The 18,208-nt window shown below is 39.0% G+C and overlaps 1 protein-coding gene across 12 annotated transcripts in view; it reads right to left on the bottom strand.

Annotated features, from left to right (window-relative positions):
• The window catches only part of HnRNP-K (Heterogeneous nuclear ribonucleoprotein K), a gene marked incomplete at its 3' end in the record, with an annotated part of 884,016 nt that overhangs the window by 85,992 nt on the left and 779,816 nt on the right, over positions 1 to 18,208 (bottom strand). For all 12 annotated transcript variants that reach the window (XM_070091461.1, XM_070091458.1, XM_070091460.1 and 9 more), the window contains 1 exon segment: positions 7,334 to 7,428. In XM_070091461.1, the coding sequence (XP_069947562.1) occupies positions 7,334 to 7,428 (95 nt within the window).

Genomic DNA, 18,208 nt, shown 5'->3' with positions numbered 1-18,208 from the left:
TGGTTAGCTCTTCCCTGTGGTCCTCCACAAACTCTTCCACATCCCTGTCACTCACCTCCAACCCCATGGACTTGCCCAATGCCACAACACCTTCCATAACAGGCAGAGAGTCGGCAGGGACAGGGTCTACCTCAAACCCTTCAAAATCTCTCTGGATGGTGTTCCTCACTTTATTTACCAAAGGGCTTGCACTAGCTTTCCTTGGGTCCATGATGACTTATTTAGCAGTTGCAAGCACAAAAAACATAGGATTATTATGAAATGTATGAACCCGCGGGGTGATGGTCACGTGTTGGTAAACAATGGCACACTGAGCGTGAATGGCTTGGGAGACTGGCTTGGTGTGCGCGGTGACAGGTGAACGGGTACCGGACGGTCGCTGAAACACGAGTCTAATCACGGAACTATAGGCCAAATTTTGCCAAAAAAAAACTCGCCGAAGGTCGAATTTCACGAAAGTCAAGGCTGCCGAAACTCTAGGGTCCATTGTATTACAATAATGCAGCAGACTGCATAGTAGTAAATCTTTGTGTGTGTGTGGTGTGTGGTGTGTGGTGTGTGGTGTGTGGTGTGTGTGTGTGTGTGTGTGTGTGTGTGTGTGTGTGTGTGTGTGTGTGTGTGTGTGTGTGTGTAGAAATTCAAGAGTACATGTATTATAAGAGTATTATAAGAATACGTATGTAATAAATAATACATATAATACGTAATATTATAATAGGTATGTACGAACTATGTATAAAAGTTAGAGCACACCAGCACAGATGGCAGTGCATATCAAAACAAAGCTCGGCAGTCCACATGTGCTAACAGAGCTTGCATCACAGTCTAAGGAATTCTCGTGTTCTCCTTACATAACGTGCAGTTATTTTGCGAAATTACTCTTTTCTAACCATGGGTCCTAAGAAAGCAAGTCCACAGGAGAGTGCCAAGAAGAAAAAAAGAGGACGATTATGTAGTGTAGGAATTAAGTGTACATAGCATTAAGAGTGCGTAACCTCAATTAAGTGATTACACGATAGGAAAAAAAGAACGAAACGAAATGAACCGACAGCATACATCACTGCGCCAAGCATCTGTTCTCCATCACCAAGGTAAATGCTGTAGTACCACATAATTTCTTACATTATTGTTTTCCTTGTGAAACTACTTTGTGATCTAATGCAGTTTGCCTCACAAACACTCCATTCTCTGTTATAATAAGGGCATGGGAAGGTATGTAGTCATGATGCTTTGGTGGCCCTTATAGACCCTAATAACCACAATGGCAGCTGTGCTGCCACTGCACACTACCACTCCTCACATACATTAATGACAATTCATTCTAGTGTATACATCATGTTTGTTATTAATATTGTTTATTAATATTGTTTATTATGTCATTTGATGAATTGTGATAGATAAATAAGCCGCAGAATTGATACTAGGTAAATACCGAAGTACGGTGGATGCCCGGTTTTCCTAATTAATCCGTTCCAGAGAGAGTGACTAAACCCGAATCTGACGAATTCCGAATTCATTTTCCTCTTAAGAAATAATGGAAATCCAATTAATCAGTTTTGGACACTAAAAAGTATCAACGAAAAGTGTTTTCTACATGAAATACACATTTACCTACACAGAAAATAATACATGAATAAAACAATACAACACTTACTTTTATTGAAGACATGGCGATGTATGGAAGACGGGAGGAGGGGAGAGGATGGAGGAGTTTACAACTGTTTGGAAGGGGAATCCTCTTTCATAAATATTTTAGGTACAGTAAACCTCAAATATCAAACTTTTTGTTCCAGACGGCTGTTCGAGTGCCGTTACCAAATGAATTTATTCCCATCAGGAATAATGTAGATTAGATTAGTTCATTTCAGACCCTCAAAAATACACTTATAAAACCACTTACAAAAATACACTTACATAATTGGTCGAGTCAGGAGCAGTTCGATATTTGAGGTTCTGTACCAAGTCCTTATCCTGGGTTACTTCCTTTTTGTTTTTTAATGCCACTAGGACCAGCTTGATAGTCACTGGACACCTGTCGCTCAAAAAAGTGTTCCAAAGAGGTCTGTTTCTGGCATTTGTTAGGAATTGTGCTGGGAGACAGGACAAGATAGTCCTTCAGTATGACACTAATATCAGCTCTATGGCTTATTTATCTAGCACAATTCATCTAATGACATAACAATATTAATAACAAAAACATGATATATACTCCAGAATGAATAAAATATGGCATTAAGAATGTTACGAGTAGAGGTGTGTTTGTTGTTGGGTGTATAAGGGCCACTGAAGGATAAGCCTTACAAAGTGGTGGTGAAGGCGGTAGCAAGAGGCAGCAGAGGCAGCGGTGTTAGTCAGTAGCCCTATACACCTCCAACAACAATGGAGGAGTCAATTTTGTGCTGTCCTTTTTCTATCTATTAATCATTTTAACTTACTTGCTACACTGTTAACCCCCTTCAGAATTAAAAAAATTTCTGATCAGTACTTACCGAGATACAGTGCCGAGAAGTTGACTCAAAATGATCTGGTGGCGGCAACATCGACGATTTTCACATACACGCATTACTTTATTTAACGTTTTTTGTAGTTTTTTCTTTTCTAATTTTTTTCCTTTTCCTACTAACATTTGGGGCCTGAGAGACCAATACTGTATATAATGTATATATATAAACTCACTGTATTGAACACAATAACTGCACTAAAGTTATTATTATATTATTGTTTACCACTTTTGTTTATTACAATAAACATGCACAAACCTTGTATAATACTAATGTTCTATCATACATTTACAATCACTGGACATGGTTTTAGAACTGCTGGGGCTTGTGGAACTCCTTGAAACAAGGCACCATGCACAGAGGTACCTTACATTCCTCACACACAAACAGTGTCTTTGCGTCTTTGTTGCCGTCGTTTTGTTTGTGCACAGACAACACATCTCTGAGCAAATTTCTTCTGAGTTGAAGGAAGCTGTATTATGAAATGATCACCTTCCCTCCTCAAACGCTTGGGTATATTCTCAGGAATTTGAGGACCTTGTTGTATAGCAGGTGTTGTTACCTGGCACTTAATTATGAGTTGTCTGACAACAGACAAACAAAATTCACCATGCGGTGGTCTGTTGCCAGTCTTCACTTGGTACATATTATATGCATTGAGCATTGAAATGTCCACGAGATGGAAGGAAAGTTTCATGTACCACTTGTAACTTTTACGAACATAATCAACAAAGCCTATCTGCACATCACATTTGTCAACCAAGCGCATGTTTTGTGTATAATCAATCACTGTCACTGGTTTTCGAATACAGTGGAACCTCAAATCGAACTGCTCAACACAACCAATTATGAAAGTGTATTTTTGTAAGTGCTTTTATAAGTGTATTTTTGAGGGTCTGAAATGGACTAATCTCCTTTATATTATTCCTGATGGGTATAAATTCATTCGGTAAAGGCACTCGATCAGCCTTCTGGACTGAAGAATGTTCGATATTTGAGGTTCCACTGTACGTTCATTAGTCACTATCAACTTTGCCATTGTCTTGCATTTCGTTACGGTGAATGGTTGTCAACAATTTGACATCTCGTTTGTCATGCCACCGTAATGCCATGATGTCATTGACAGTCAACACCTGCACATCACCATGAGCACCTGCGTTGAGCCTGGGCATATGTTTACGATTAGAACGCACTGTGCCACACACGTCTGTCTTGTTCACTCGCAAGAAATCACCGAGTAAAGGGCTTGTGTACCAGTTATCGGTATATAATGTATGCCCCTTACCAAGATAAGGTGCCATCATGCTTCTCACTACGTCACTGGAGATACCCAATAACATCTTGGTATCTTTCAATGTTTTACTTCCCATGTATACAATATCCAATACCAGGCCAGTCACAGTACAAACAGTTTTATACCAAAGCTTTTCCTCTTGCTCGGTATATACTGCTTGAATGACAGCCTACCTTTCAACAAAATCAAAGACTCGTCAATTTCAAGATTCTTGAAGGGATAAAAGTACATGCTGAACTTTTGTTTGTGATACATAAAAGCATTTCTAATCTTGTATAACCTGTCACTTCTGCCAGGCCTGGTTTTGTCAGAAATGCAACATACATAACAGTAAGATAAACCTGTTCACTGGGATGATTTCACTGAAGACCAGGGTAGAAATTAGCCGATCTGTGGACCAGTATGCCTTTATATTATGCTTGTAGACACGAGGCATAAGCATTATTGTTGCAAAAAGCAAATACATTTCTGCAACACTCGTCTCTTTCCACCGGTGTAGTCTTGACTGTGGTGATATGATCGTATTTGCCATGGTGTACTCAAAATACTTATTACTTTCCCTGACAATTTCCATCAATGGCTGGTCAAAGAATAATTCAAAGAATTCCAGTTCATTGCCCGTGTTTCCAAGGGAACAAGTAGGTAGAATTCCACTTTGAGATTCATCAAAGTGGCGAGGTTTGGGAACAAAATTGGGATTTTGCTGCCAATCCCAGATACGGTTTGCTGGTGGATACTGGACATCATAGGCTGGTTGTGCGGGTAGTTGTGGTGGGCTGATGCTCCGCTTTGTCCTTGAACTGTGGAGTCAGCAGCGTGAGTCCCAGCCTGGGCTGGCGAGTCACGCATGGCCGTGGCACTACCATTACCACTACCACCATCTACTGATGCCTGTGGTCTATCCACGCCAAGTGTAGCCATATCATCCTCACTTTCACTATTCCTGGTGTAGGGCCACGGGATGTACTCCGTCCCCTGGGCACTGCATAGGGTACACTACCTGAGCGCATGCGGCGGCATACATACCGACGCTTCACTGGTGAATATGTTTCCTCACTATCACTACTCGAATGATCGTCAAGAGCAATAAAAATCACAATCCACGTCACTATCATCATCATTACTGAAGTCAGAGGCCTGGCCACGCAAAAATAATAGTTTTCTCTTGCGTTGAGGTACAACTGACCGTGACTGAGGAGTGCCCACACCAGAGGTAGAAGGTTGAGGATCGTCAAGGTTTTCTGCGCTATTATCGATATCCTGGTCATTCCTTTCAGTCACTAATTGATCAAAGCCAAAGAATTCGTCTTCATTTCCACTTCCATCACTGTCAGAACTATCAGATAGGAAGAGGAGAGTCCCAATTTTCCTTGGAGTGAGAGCTGCCTTGCGACGAGGCATGGTAAACAAGGGTAACCGAGCCGGCGTTCCCACAATGCTATGCGGGCACCTAGATTTTTTGTTTATGGCGCACACCCACTACGCAGACCCGTTCACTCACATGTAGAGCCTAAAAGCGTTTTCGTGCTAAATTTGACTGCGCTAGAATTTTGGCGTAGATCTACGGTTTGGACACTGAACGTGAAGCCGTAGATCTACGGGACGGACCCTGAAAGGGTTAATGCTACACTATCACTGGCTGGCGCTATAGCCTTTATCAACTCCTGCTTTAGTATCGTACATATTGCCAAATCACTGAAAAAGGCACATTGTCCCCTCTCTCTCAGCCCTTTACCAAATGGCTGTATGGCATGAGGAACTTTCTTTGGGCCAATGGTGGCTTATTTAGCAGTTGCAAGCACTAAAAAAAAAATGGAATACAAAATATATCACATGAACACATGGAATTGTCCTTACTGGCTGATAAACAATGGCACACTGGCTGTAAATGGTGTGCCAGACCGCTCGGGCTGTGCGGACACACTTGGGACGAATGGCTAATACCGAGTTCAATGACAATCAATCATCGAGCCAACATTTTGAGAGAAAAAAAAAAATACTTAATCTGAATATTAAGAATGCCAATGACGATGTAATCCGAGGGTCCACTATTTTGTCGTGCCTGGAATTCCACTGGAACGGATTAATTCCATTTCAATTAATTTAAATGAGCAAAACTGACACGACAAACGAGCAAATCGAGATGCGAGCAAGGTCACGGAACAGATTAAACTCGTAAGTAGAGGTTCCACTGTATATGTACTCCTATCCTCAGCGTACATACTGGATCATTAGGCAGTAAGTGCATCCCACAAAACAGTATGGCTTTTGTTTAAAATTAGGACAAACCGCTTTGTCTGTCAATGGTTTCCATCAATAATACAGGATTACATGCACAAACATTACATATTTAATTGCCATGTTTACCATTTGCCTAGGTAGTAGGTTGGTAGACAGCAACCGTCCAGGGAGGTACTACCGTCCTGCCAGGCGAGTAAAACTAAAGCCTGTAATTGTTTTACATGATGGTAGGATTGCTGGTGTCTGTCTCAAACATGCAAGATTTCAGGTATGTCTTGCTACTTCTACTTACACTTAGGTCACACTACACATACACATACATGTACAAGCATATATATACACACCCCTCTGGGTTTTCTTCTATTTTCTATCTAGTTCTTGTTCATTTCCTCTCATCTCCATGGGGAAGTGAAACAGAATTCTTCCTCCATAAGCCATGCGTGTTGTAAAAGGTGACTAAAATGCCAGGGGCTAGTAACCCCTTCTCCTGTAACAATTACTAAATTTAAAGAGAAACTTTCGTTTTTCTTTTTGGCCTACCGTGCCTTGGTGGGATATGGCCGGTTTGTTGATAGTAGTAGTTTACCACTTGATTCGTAGTTGCTCATCCTGTAGATTTTTTTTTTTTTTGTCTAATTCTGCATAGCATTCATCTGCTTAGGTTTTCCATGAAAGCTTTTTTTTTTTTTTTATTTTATTTTTTTTTTTAACAAACCGGCCATATCCCACCGAGGCAGGGTGGCCCAAAAAGAAAAACGAAAGTTTCTCTTCAAATTTAGTAATTTATACGGGAGAAGGCGTTACTAGCCCCTTGCTCCCGGCATTTTAGTCGCCTCTTACAACACGCATGGCTTACGGAGGAAGAATTCTGTTCCACTTCCCCATGGAGATGAGAGGAAATAAACAAGAACAAGAACTAGAAAGAAAATAGCAGAAAACCCAGAGGGGTGTGCATATATATATATATATATATATATATGCTTGTACATGTATGTGTAGTGTGACCAAAGTGTAAGTAGAAGTAGCAAGATGTACCTGAAATCTTGCACGTTTATGAGACAGAAAAAGGGACACCAGCAATCCTACCATCACGTAAAACAACCATCATGTAAAACAATTACAAGCTTTCGCTTTACACTCACTTGGCAGGACGGTAGTACCTCCCTGGGCGGTTGCTGTCTACCAACTACCTGTCTACCATACAAGAATAACGATTCATTCCTTCCTCCTTTGACGAGTGTCATGAGTACCTCCATCCCTCTCACTCTACAGTTACCATGATCAACAGAGGTCTCACCTTGCTCTGAATTAGAAGTCTCAGCTCAGTGTCACCAGCGGGACGAGGGCGTTTAAGTGGAGTCTCTCCTTCCATCTCCGACATCCGCTTCATTCCTGAAATTAATATAATATTTAACATTTACCCAACTACATTATCCAGATACAAAAATGCAATAAAAGAATTTGGTATTTTCCCCTGCTGATATGTCTCCAAACAGAAAAATATCCGACATTGTATTATCTAAGTGGGGCAGGGTGTAGGTCAACACTACCTGAGCCTAGACAGGATACCCTCCCCCCTCCCCCACAAATAGAACTGAAGACTTCACACCATATACAGTTCTGCTCCTGTAACAGGTAATAAAATAAGTAACCCCACATTCACTGATGTAATGCAATGTCTGTACTTTAAAAACATTCAGTCTCTTAATTTGTGGACCAAGAAATGCTATGAAGTAACTAAAAAAAAATAATTTGACATTTTAAGCCAATATAAGGTAGACAAAATACCTAAAGTGTACATCATAAAAAAAAAAACACACAAGGTTATAAATGTTTTTGCACACAATAGGAGGTCACAGTTAAGAAATAAGGAAAAACCTGTAAAAGCTATAAGTTTCTTTCACAAAGATGTTAATTGCTCAGGAAATATAAACTGAGGAGTCTGAATCCCTTCACTGTTGGAAGCCCTGAAATTCAAAGTGCTGCGAATATCAGCAATAAAGAAAAAATTCTTATGAATTGGTAGAAAAAATATGAAGCTTGAGAGAAAACCTAGGGAATTATGCAGGCAATTACATTGCTAAATTCGACTGAACACAAAAAAACATCCATTCAACTATAAGAATTATTCTAAAGTGCACTGAAGTCAGTAATTCGGACAATTTTACATAATTAAAAAAAAAAAAGTCCAAAATTAAAATGGTAGACATTTCAAGCAACATCACCTCTGTTCATTAACCCTTAAATGGTCCATACGTATATATACGTTCTCTCACGTAGCGCCCCAAATGTATCACCTGGAGTTTACCTGGAGAGACTTCCGGGGGTCAACGCCCCCGCGGCCCGGTCTGTGACCGGGCCTCATATATACATGTATATGTTTCCTTTGTCATTCATTCAACATTGCCACAATAAGCCCGAGTCACATAGACATGAGAGAATGGGTGGGTGCACTCGCTGTGCACTATATGAAAAAAATTGGGGATGCCTGGGTACCATATGCTCTTTTTTCCTATTAAGTTTTTTTTTTTTCCAAAAAATTCGGGGCACTATGCGAGAGAACATATATACGTTTGGACCATTTACGGGTTAATCATGTTCTCAGGCAAGTCCAATCTTACACTTGCCCTTCATTTTTAATTCTTCACGATGATCAAAGACCTGCCATATTTCTTGGATAATAAAACAAAGCCAAGAATGAAATGTTCAGTTTACAGCATCCAAATAACTGAACCAGATCTAGAAAAAACAAACTGAGGGGGTGGGGAAAATGGCTTAACTCATCCTCAGGAAAAATAATTAAATTAATATTTATGCTACTCTGAACTCAATTTCAATCTATTTGCAGTTTTGAAACCAACCAAAATCATCTCTATTCATTCTATCATAAGATACCAAGACAGCTACTAAGAAAAAACCTAGGAATGGCCTCAAAGTCACTATTTCATACCACACAAGTTCAAAAGTTTGCTTCCCTCGCTATGCACTGCATGGGGCAGGATTTTTAGTGCTGTGCAATTGCCTCACAAGACATTCATGTCTAATCCAAAATTTACCACTTCAGCTTATCTGAGGTAACCAATATCAAAACTAAAATCTACATAAGCAACCCTGGTGTCAATGTAGATTTACATACAGTGAAAGGGTCCAACACAGACTCTTTAATAGCATCTTAAAAATGATGTTAATGCTTACAAAGTTTTTCTTGATTCATGGTCACAGGTTGTGTTTGTGGTAGATCACTTATCTTCATCCCTGCTGTGAAAGATGTGTATCTACTCTAACTATACATGTACCATTTTTGTGCATACAGGAAGATTTTGCAGCTGGATTTGCCTTTAGGATGGGCATCAATGTTCTGAGATCATTTATTACTAGCATTACAAGATACAGCACTTTTGACAGGCTACTGATGCAACAGTGTGGGAATAGCAGGCAATTTCTTTACCTGTAGTCTCTTCTGGAGTTTACTGCCTCTGTGGCTCAGTCCCAGACCTGCCCTCCTGGTTGCTGCCCTGATTGATCAGGCTGTGTGTTCACTGCCAGCAGTCCAACTTATTCAAAACAGACTGGCTGATCAGTAACCGACTTGAGGAATTTGTAAAGTGCCTTCCTTAGGTAGCCAGGGGTCTTTGCTTTTTACAGGAGCCATTTTGCACTGTTTGCCAAGCCTCTTATGTTCATATGTAACGGCAGTGTCATCTGGCAGGTAGAATTAATGGTTGCATAGCAGTGTGGAAGCAGTGTTGGCATCAGTGATCTGCTATGTTATTTTCTTTTGGTAGGGAAGTCAAAGTACAGCAGATGAATAGCTGTATCCACTTATACCACAGCTCTGATCTTTGTGGGTGCTTCAAATCTTGCTGTGTTTAGGTCCATTTCTTCAGTCTGTTAAAGATTGACTGGTATTTGGATAAGTATATGCTCATTCCTTTAGCTAGTATGGCAACTTCAGCTCTAGCTTCATTTACTAGGTTACCAGTGTGGCTCAGAATCCAATTTAGTGCAGTTTTACATCCCTGTACATTTAGAATGTGAAAGACACTCATGATAGCTGTGATAGCCTTTCATTGTCCTGTAGTCCACCAATGGAATATCTGATGAGCAGTTATGGAATCTTCATGAAAAATGTAGTGTTTATTTTGTTATAAAGCATGAATTAGTAATTCCCTTAATTGCCACTGGCTCAGAGCTTGTACTGAGTTGCCATCCCTTTGACTGTCCCCTTGCTGGGCTGCATGCATGTTACCTAGATCTAATGAACTATCACAATTAAGTACACCACAGTTATGACCAGCTTGCATCATGCTTCATTCCTTGTGGCACTGTAGGGTTTGTTCTGCATAGTCATTTTCTCACCAAGGTATGCAATGTAAAACTTTCTCCTGGTTTCAGTTTCCATGTTGGCAGTTGCTTTTTCAGCAGTCATGACATAAAACATTTTTCCCAGCAATGACCATGGTTCTCAGCCAGTTACTGGTGAAGTGAATAAGTCTTTAATGCTGAGATTCTTTTTCCAGAATCTGTCAACAAATGGTTCTGACTGCCATACAGGCATTAACAGTATAATTCCATGAGCAAGGAGTTTAACATCTAGCCTAAAACAAGTTGGTTTAGTCCCCTGGGATGCTTCAAACATGGATGAAAACAATAGTGGGACTGTACAAGTCATTGGGAGGAAAAAAAAAAAAAAAAGTCAACAGCATAAAAAACAAAACACTACACCCGAGTACCATAACCATATGCATTACAAGGAGATGGACCTGCGAGACAGAATAAGCATATAAAGCAGCATAAGTGGCAGAAATACTGGACTAATCTCACCAGTATTAATTTTACTAACAAAATTACAAGCACAAAACAAACATGGTAATAACTTTCATCTCTGAAAATATAGTCCTAAACGCAATGAATAATCAAATATCGTACATACATCAACTTATCCAAACCATGTTTTAAGGCTTCACTGTGGCGAAACGTTTCCTCAATAAAGATACCCAAGAGTTGCACATGTGTCTAATTTAACAAACCCCACTAACATTTTTTTAATGAAATGTAGATCTTTTATTATAATTTGTATAGATGAGAGTACAAATTGCAAAGAGGCATTGATTTATGTTGCTTCACATACTTGCATTAGACCAATTCAAATATGATGGAAGAGCCTAGAATAAAACCAAAATAAAAATCTGGTTATCTTTATTTACAAGTAACAATCAGCAAAATTGGTGGCTTTCACTGAACAGACAAGCTACACAGCTGCCTGGAAAACACTTAACCCTTTGACTGTCGAAGGGCCAAATCCTGAAGTTGCTTCTGGTGTCGCAAAATATTCGAAAAAAAAAAAAATTATTTTTTCTTATGAAATGATAGAGAATCTTTTCCCGATTGTAAAGACACCAAAAAAACGAAATTTGATGGAAAACTGGCGGAATTACGCTCTCGCGAAGTTAGCGACTTCGGCGATATTTAAAAATCGGCAATTTCGCCCACTTTGAACCCTATTTTCGGCTAATTCCGTTATTCCAGTCAACCAAACTCATAACTATTTCTTCAGAACTCTATTTTTTCTATCGATTGAGTACAAGAAACTGCCCATTTACCGATTTCAACTACCCAATAACATGGTCAGAAATTTGCAATTTGGCCAATTTCACGAAAATTAAAAAATACGACAATTTCAAAATAAGGTCCAGAATGAACAATGCAGACATTCCTGGCTCTAAAATAACATTTTCTTTGTTCATCAGTCATGTCTCCAGGTCCCTGTGTTATTACTCTTGCTTTTTATTTTGAAATTTTATTCAAACAAAAAATAGAAGATTTACTGTTATGCAGACTACTGCAATACTGTAATAATTGTAAAAATTACATCAACCCATTCATGACTGCGTATTAGAATGGCTATTTGGACATTTATTGGACAATGACATCATTTGTTCACTTTTGAACATCGGCAAAAATCAAACATTTGCTGTACTTTGTGCTCCATTTCCAGGTTCTTTTTATAGTAAAATTAATCAAAATCACCTCCATTTCTATAATATAGTTTCCATTCTATCAAATGAGACCAAGAAAACGAGAATACAACCACAAATACTATACGAAAATAGACCACAAAGTCGGCATTTTAATTAAAAAAAACGGTCGGAGTTTTTTTTTTCTCATTATGCACTGCGTGCTCCAGGATTTTTTTTATATGGTGCACACTGACCACACAGACCCATTCTCTCACATGTGGGCCTACTAGCTTTCTCCTGCCTGATTTGAAGCCGCTAGAATTTATGAGTATATATACGTCAAACACGGTACCTCGCAAACGTATATATACGGCCGCGACAGTCAAAGGGTTAAAATGCCACACTAAGTATTTTCATCCTTTTAAACCTCTACCACTCAAATTTAAAATAAAAGACTGGAGACATCAGCACTGTACCAGGAAGTACTAGAGCTCAACAGATTCACATAAAATTAAGACTAAAAAGTCTCCACTGAATCAGAGTGTACTGTCTCTGTTTTCATGAATTTTGGTTATTGGCAACTTTTTTTTTGTTAAAATATAGCCTTGGTTTTCATAATTTCCCTTGGATTTCGGTGGTTGTTTGGAACATGTCCCAGTGGCCATGCGTACACAAAGCCTCCCACAGACACATTCAGAGTCAGTCTGGCATTGTTTCTTGGCGAGTGAGCATCACCCACCACGTTCATACGAAACATTTCGTAATAATCCATTTTTTTTTTTTTTGTGCTTGCAGCTAAATATGCCACCATGGGCCCAAAGAAAGCTCCTAGTGCCAGCCCTTTGGTAAAGAAGGTGAGAAACACGATAGAATTAAAGAAATCTTAGAAAAATATGAAAGTGGCGTACTTGCAGCCGAGCCTCCCAGGATGTCCAAGAGACATGTTGAGGAATGTATTGTGGCACTGAGGAATTCCATGGGGTTGGATGTGTGGCAAGGATGTGGAAGAGTTGGTGGAGGACCACAGTGAAGAGTTAACCACTGATGAGCTGCAAGAGCTTCATCTCCAACAGCAACAGACCAGAGCCGAGGAAACTGCTTCACAGGAGGAGGAAGAGAGGGAAGAAGGTGCCTTCTTCAAAGATCAAGGACATTTGTGCAAAGTGGAGTGAGGTGCAAACATTTGTGGAGAAACATAAGCCTAACAAAGCTGTTGCAGGCCGTGTCTGCGACATGTTCAATGGCAATGCCTTGTCCCATTTTAGGCAAATCTTAGAGATGCCAGAAACAGAGCTCTCTGGAACAATATTCTTGAGCAACAGGGGTCCAGTGACTCAAGCTGGTCTTATCGCCATTAAAAAATAAAAGGAAGTAACCCCCGGATAAGGACTCGATACCTAAAGTCTTTATGGAAGGGGATTCCCCTTCCAAACAATAGTAACTTCTCCCATCTTCCATACACCAACAAAGGTCTTCAATAAAGGTAAGTGTGATATTATTGCTTTATATTGACGTCATTCTTTTCTGTTTGTAAATTATATCTGAAAAAAAAAAAATTTTTTGTTAATACTCTTGGGTGTCGAACGAATTACTGTAATTGGATTTACATTTTCTTACAGGGAAAATGGTTTTGATTTTCATGAATTTTGGTTTTTGGCGGTCTGGAACGGATTAATCACGAAAACCGAGGGTACACTGTACTAGACAATACAATACTGGCATGCTAATTTGATCTTCACAAATACTGAAGAGCTTATCAAACAAACTGCTCCTTATCTTAGTGAAATGCAACCAAGAATAAATACAGGTGTAGGGAACTTAAGCAAGTCAACACAGGGTGATGTTTAATAAATTCAGCTTCATATAATCAAGGGAAGCGACAGACAAATAATGAACAATCACACATTCCTTAGGAACCACTTCAATAACCCTTCCTCTGCCCTCTGGATCATACTTTTAGAAATTCTGCACCTCCTCCTAATCTCCAAGCCACTGATTCTCTGCATTATATTCACATCACACATAACCCTCAGACCACATCTCCCCTCCTCCAACCTTCTTGCAAATCAAAAACCTCACTCCACACACTAAATTTAATTATCTAACAGTGGCAAATTTATTATGCTATATCTAGAACTATGGCACTGCAAATTAAGACAGAACACCGATCGCAAATTCAAAGTAATGGATGCATGCAGCACGGCAGTGTAGAAGAAAGGGAAACATTGCATATCATGCCTATGGTTAGCAGAGTTGCAAGCAGGGGCTGAAGCAATGCAGTTCACTGATATTCATAGGCTGTGGGTCAGCCTATTATATTGTCTGCCACACAGGGCCAGGTGGGGGGGGGAGGGGGAATCAAAGTTATGAAGCTCAAGTTACTGTACTTTATAGGGCTCAGCTGCCTAACTTACAAACGCAAAAAAAAAAAAAAAAAAAAAAAAAAAAAAAAAAAAAGACAATATTTACATATTCCCAAAAACCAAAACATTAAGGAATGTATTCCTTCACTAACCCAATATTGGAGAAGATGGTACCTTTTCTTTTCTGCTATGCAACATAAGTGGAAGGTAGTAAATGACCAAGTCCTAAACCAACATTAACATAGCTTACTGGAGTGACATATGGTGGAAAATTTAAAAAGTGAAAGGCAGGAGAGCTATAAGTATGAAGAACATTGCAGTAACATCTGTAGGCCAAGACTATTCAACATCTTACCAGAAGATATCAGAAACGCTGTCAGACCAAGTGAAAAAAAAGTCTTCAAAAGGAAACTAGTATTGGACAAATGCCAGATCAACCAAGATGCAGGCCAGCAGGCCACTAACAGCTTGACTAACCAGGCAAACATCAGACAAGCTTGGCCTACAGCCAAGTAGAAAAACTCAAAAGGGAAAGGGGGGGTGGGGGGGGGGGAAAGGGGTAGGACATTTACAGAAAGTGTTACAAATAAGAAGACACTCAGTATCTAACATCTGTTCCCTGAAGCACAGAACATTTGTAGTAGCACATTATGAACCCACAGGCACAGCATTCATAACCAAGAGCAATTTGAGAAAAAGTACAAATAACCCATTCCTGAATATGCAGTACCTGCTGGAACACTCCCAGTAAAACACTTGGAAAAATTCAGGGACTGTATTTTGACTGGGGTATGAGCTACAATGAAAGTAAGACATATACCTTCGGTCACTGCAATGTTGAAAAAGAGCAGAATAACATGAGAAGCTGTACAAGAATGGTATACAATACCAACAAGATGAAATTAAGACATTTGCAACATCTGTGTATCTTTATTGTAGACGTTTTGTCATCCAGTGGCTTTATCAATACAAATTCCAGGACATAACTTGAAAGTCAGTAGAACTATGTACAGAAGATGAGGTAATCAGTCCCTCAACCTTGAAGTAGGTGCGAAGAGCACCGTAGTCGTGGAGATTCAGAATCTGTTTGGGTAGAGTGTAGAAGGTCAAGAAAAACTAATTCTAGGTGCAATATACCGACCTCCAGGCTTGGATCACGATAGAGGGAGACTTCTTTGGGACAAAATTATTAGGGTTTCTAGACACTAACAGTGATAGTAGGGGATTTTAACTTTAGTCAAATTGACTGGAATTCTTTGACCAGTAATCTGGAGTCTGGTGACTATGGAAACCATTCAGGACTGTTTTCTGAAGCAGTGTGTGACAGAGCCTACCAGGGGTAATACTAATTTGCTAGACCTAGTCTTGTCAAATAAGGAAACACTTGTAAATAATCTGGAGATCACTGAAGAGCTTGGCACAAGTGATCACAAATCCATCACTTTTAGCATTAACTGGGAATACAAGTATAATGATAATACGGTAAAAATCCCTGATTTTCGTTCTGCCGATTATAATGGACTTAGGGAACACCTGTCAAACCTCGATTGGGGTTATCTAGCTAATGATTCTATTGACGATGATCATACTTATGATTATGAAGGCATCGCCATTAATAATGTACACCGTGTTCAGAGTACAGTGGAACCTCTACTTGCGAGTTTAATCCATTCCATGACCTTGCTCGCAACTGGATTTGCTCGTTTGCAGAATCAATTTTCCTCATTTAAATTAATTGAAATGCAATTAATCCGTTCCAGTGGAATTCTGTACTTCAATAATTTCGCTAATATCAACTCTACGGCTTATTTATCTATCTCACTTCTTCTAATATGACACAATAAACAATATAAATAACAAAGAAACATGATATATACTCAAGAATGAATAAAATGTGTCATTCATGTAGTGGTATGGGCGGTGTTGGCGGTGGACGAGTTTGTCTGGACACCGGGCAAAATACTTCAAAAATAATTTCGCTAATATCTATACGGCTTATTTATATATCACTGTTCATCTAATATGACAAACAATATAAATAACATAGAAACACGATATATACTCTAGAATGAATAAAATATGTCATTATGTAACAGATGGAGGCAGCCACAACCACTCCCTCTTTGTTGTGGTAAACACTGCCATCTAGTGATGCCCTTTTGAAGCCGTCTATTATAATTATTATATGTAGTACATTATTATATTATATATTATTATTATACATATTATATTATTATTATTATTGTATACTATTATTATATGTATTATTCATATTATTATACATATTATCATCATGGTTATTATTATTATTAAATAAATTTGTAATTTTTATTCACACAAAAAATTATAAGATTTACCGTTATTCCTTATTGCAATAATTATATAAATATGTCGACCCATTCACGACTGCATATTGGAATGGACAGTCATTTGTTTACACTAAAACAGCCAAGCAGTGGACCATTTCTAGTAGGTTGAGCTGAATTTTAAGGCACTTTTCATCATGAAAGCAATCAAAATCATTATTTCTGTAATATATCTTCCATTCTATCAAACGAGACCAAAAAAACGAGAATACACCCATTAAAAACCATACGAAAATACCACTAAGGGGTGGCTAATTGCTGAGAAGTGAGCTCCATTATTTATGCTTAGATTTCTTTCATTTTTGGTGTACATTAAGAAGCATCTTTCCATCACATATTGCCCAAGTTTCAATAAGATAGTCCAACAAACAAATGAGATACAATTACTGAGATCAAGAGCAAGAGCCCCTCACCAGTGTCAAGGAACCTGCCCTGAGGTCTGCTCGCTTGTGGAAATTTTGCTCGCGTATGGAAGCAAAAAATTGACCCATCGACTGCTCGTATTTGGAAAAACTCGCACGTGGACAGGCTTGCAAGTAGAGGTTCCACTGTATATACATTCCCAGAGAGAAATTAGGTCTAATAATAACGATCCCAAATGGGTTAACAGGAGGCTAAAGCATCTAATAGGGGAGAAAAGGGGAATTTATAGGTGCATCAGAAGGAGAGGTTAACCTTACTGACCAATATGTTCAGCTTAAAAGAGAAGTAAAAAAGGGGATTAGAAAGGCTAAATGTGACTATGAAATTAGAGTTGCTAATGAATCAAAGACCAATCCAAAGGGATTCTTTCAAGTGTATATATTCAAGTGTATAGGACGAAGGTGAAGAAAAAGTAGGACCTCTGAAAATTGGGAATGGACAGCTGACGGATAACGAACTGGAAATGTGTTCCATATTTAATGATTATTTTTTGTCAGTTTTTACACCAGACATAAACGAGATTCCAGAAATTAAAAATTATTCAGTTCCTGACGATTTCAAATTGACTAATATTACTGTCACGAGGGACATGGTTATCAAACAGATAGACAAACTGAAGCAAAATAAGTCCCCAGGACCCGATGAGCTGTTTTCCAGGGTACTTAACCCTTTGAGGGTTTTGGCCATACTAGTACGGCTTATGGCCCAGGGTTTTTGATGTACTAGTATGCCTAAATTCTAGCGCCCTCAAATCTGGTGAGAAAGCTGGTAGGCCTACATATGGAAGAATGGGTCTGTGGTCAGTGTACGCAGTATGAAAAAAAATCCTGCAACAGTGCGTAATGAGAAAAAAAACTGACCGCCTTTTTGGAATAAAACAACGACTTTGCACTGTATTTTCGTATGGTATTTATTGTTGTACTCTACTTTTCTTCGTCTCATTTTATAGAATGAGAGACATATTACAAAAATCTAGACGATTTTGACTGGTTTTACAATGAAAAGTACCTTGAAATTGAGTGCAAAACAGCAGAAATGTTTGATTTTTATCAAAGTTCAA

Source organism: Cherax quadricarinatus, chromosome 35, assembly GCF_038502225.1.
Source record: "Cherax quadricarinatus isolate ZL_2023a chromosome 35, ASM3850222v1, whole genome shotgun sequence".
NCBI lineage: Eukaryota > Metazoa > Arthropoda > Malacostraca > Decapoda > Parastacidae > Cherax > Cherax quadricarinatus.
Note: the sequence above shows the minus strand (reverse complement) of the source record. Positions and strands in the feature narration are given on the sequence as shown.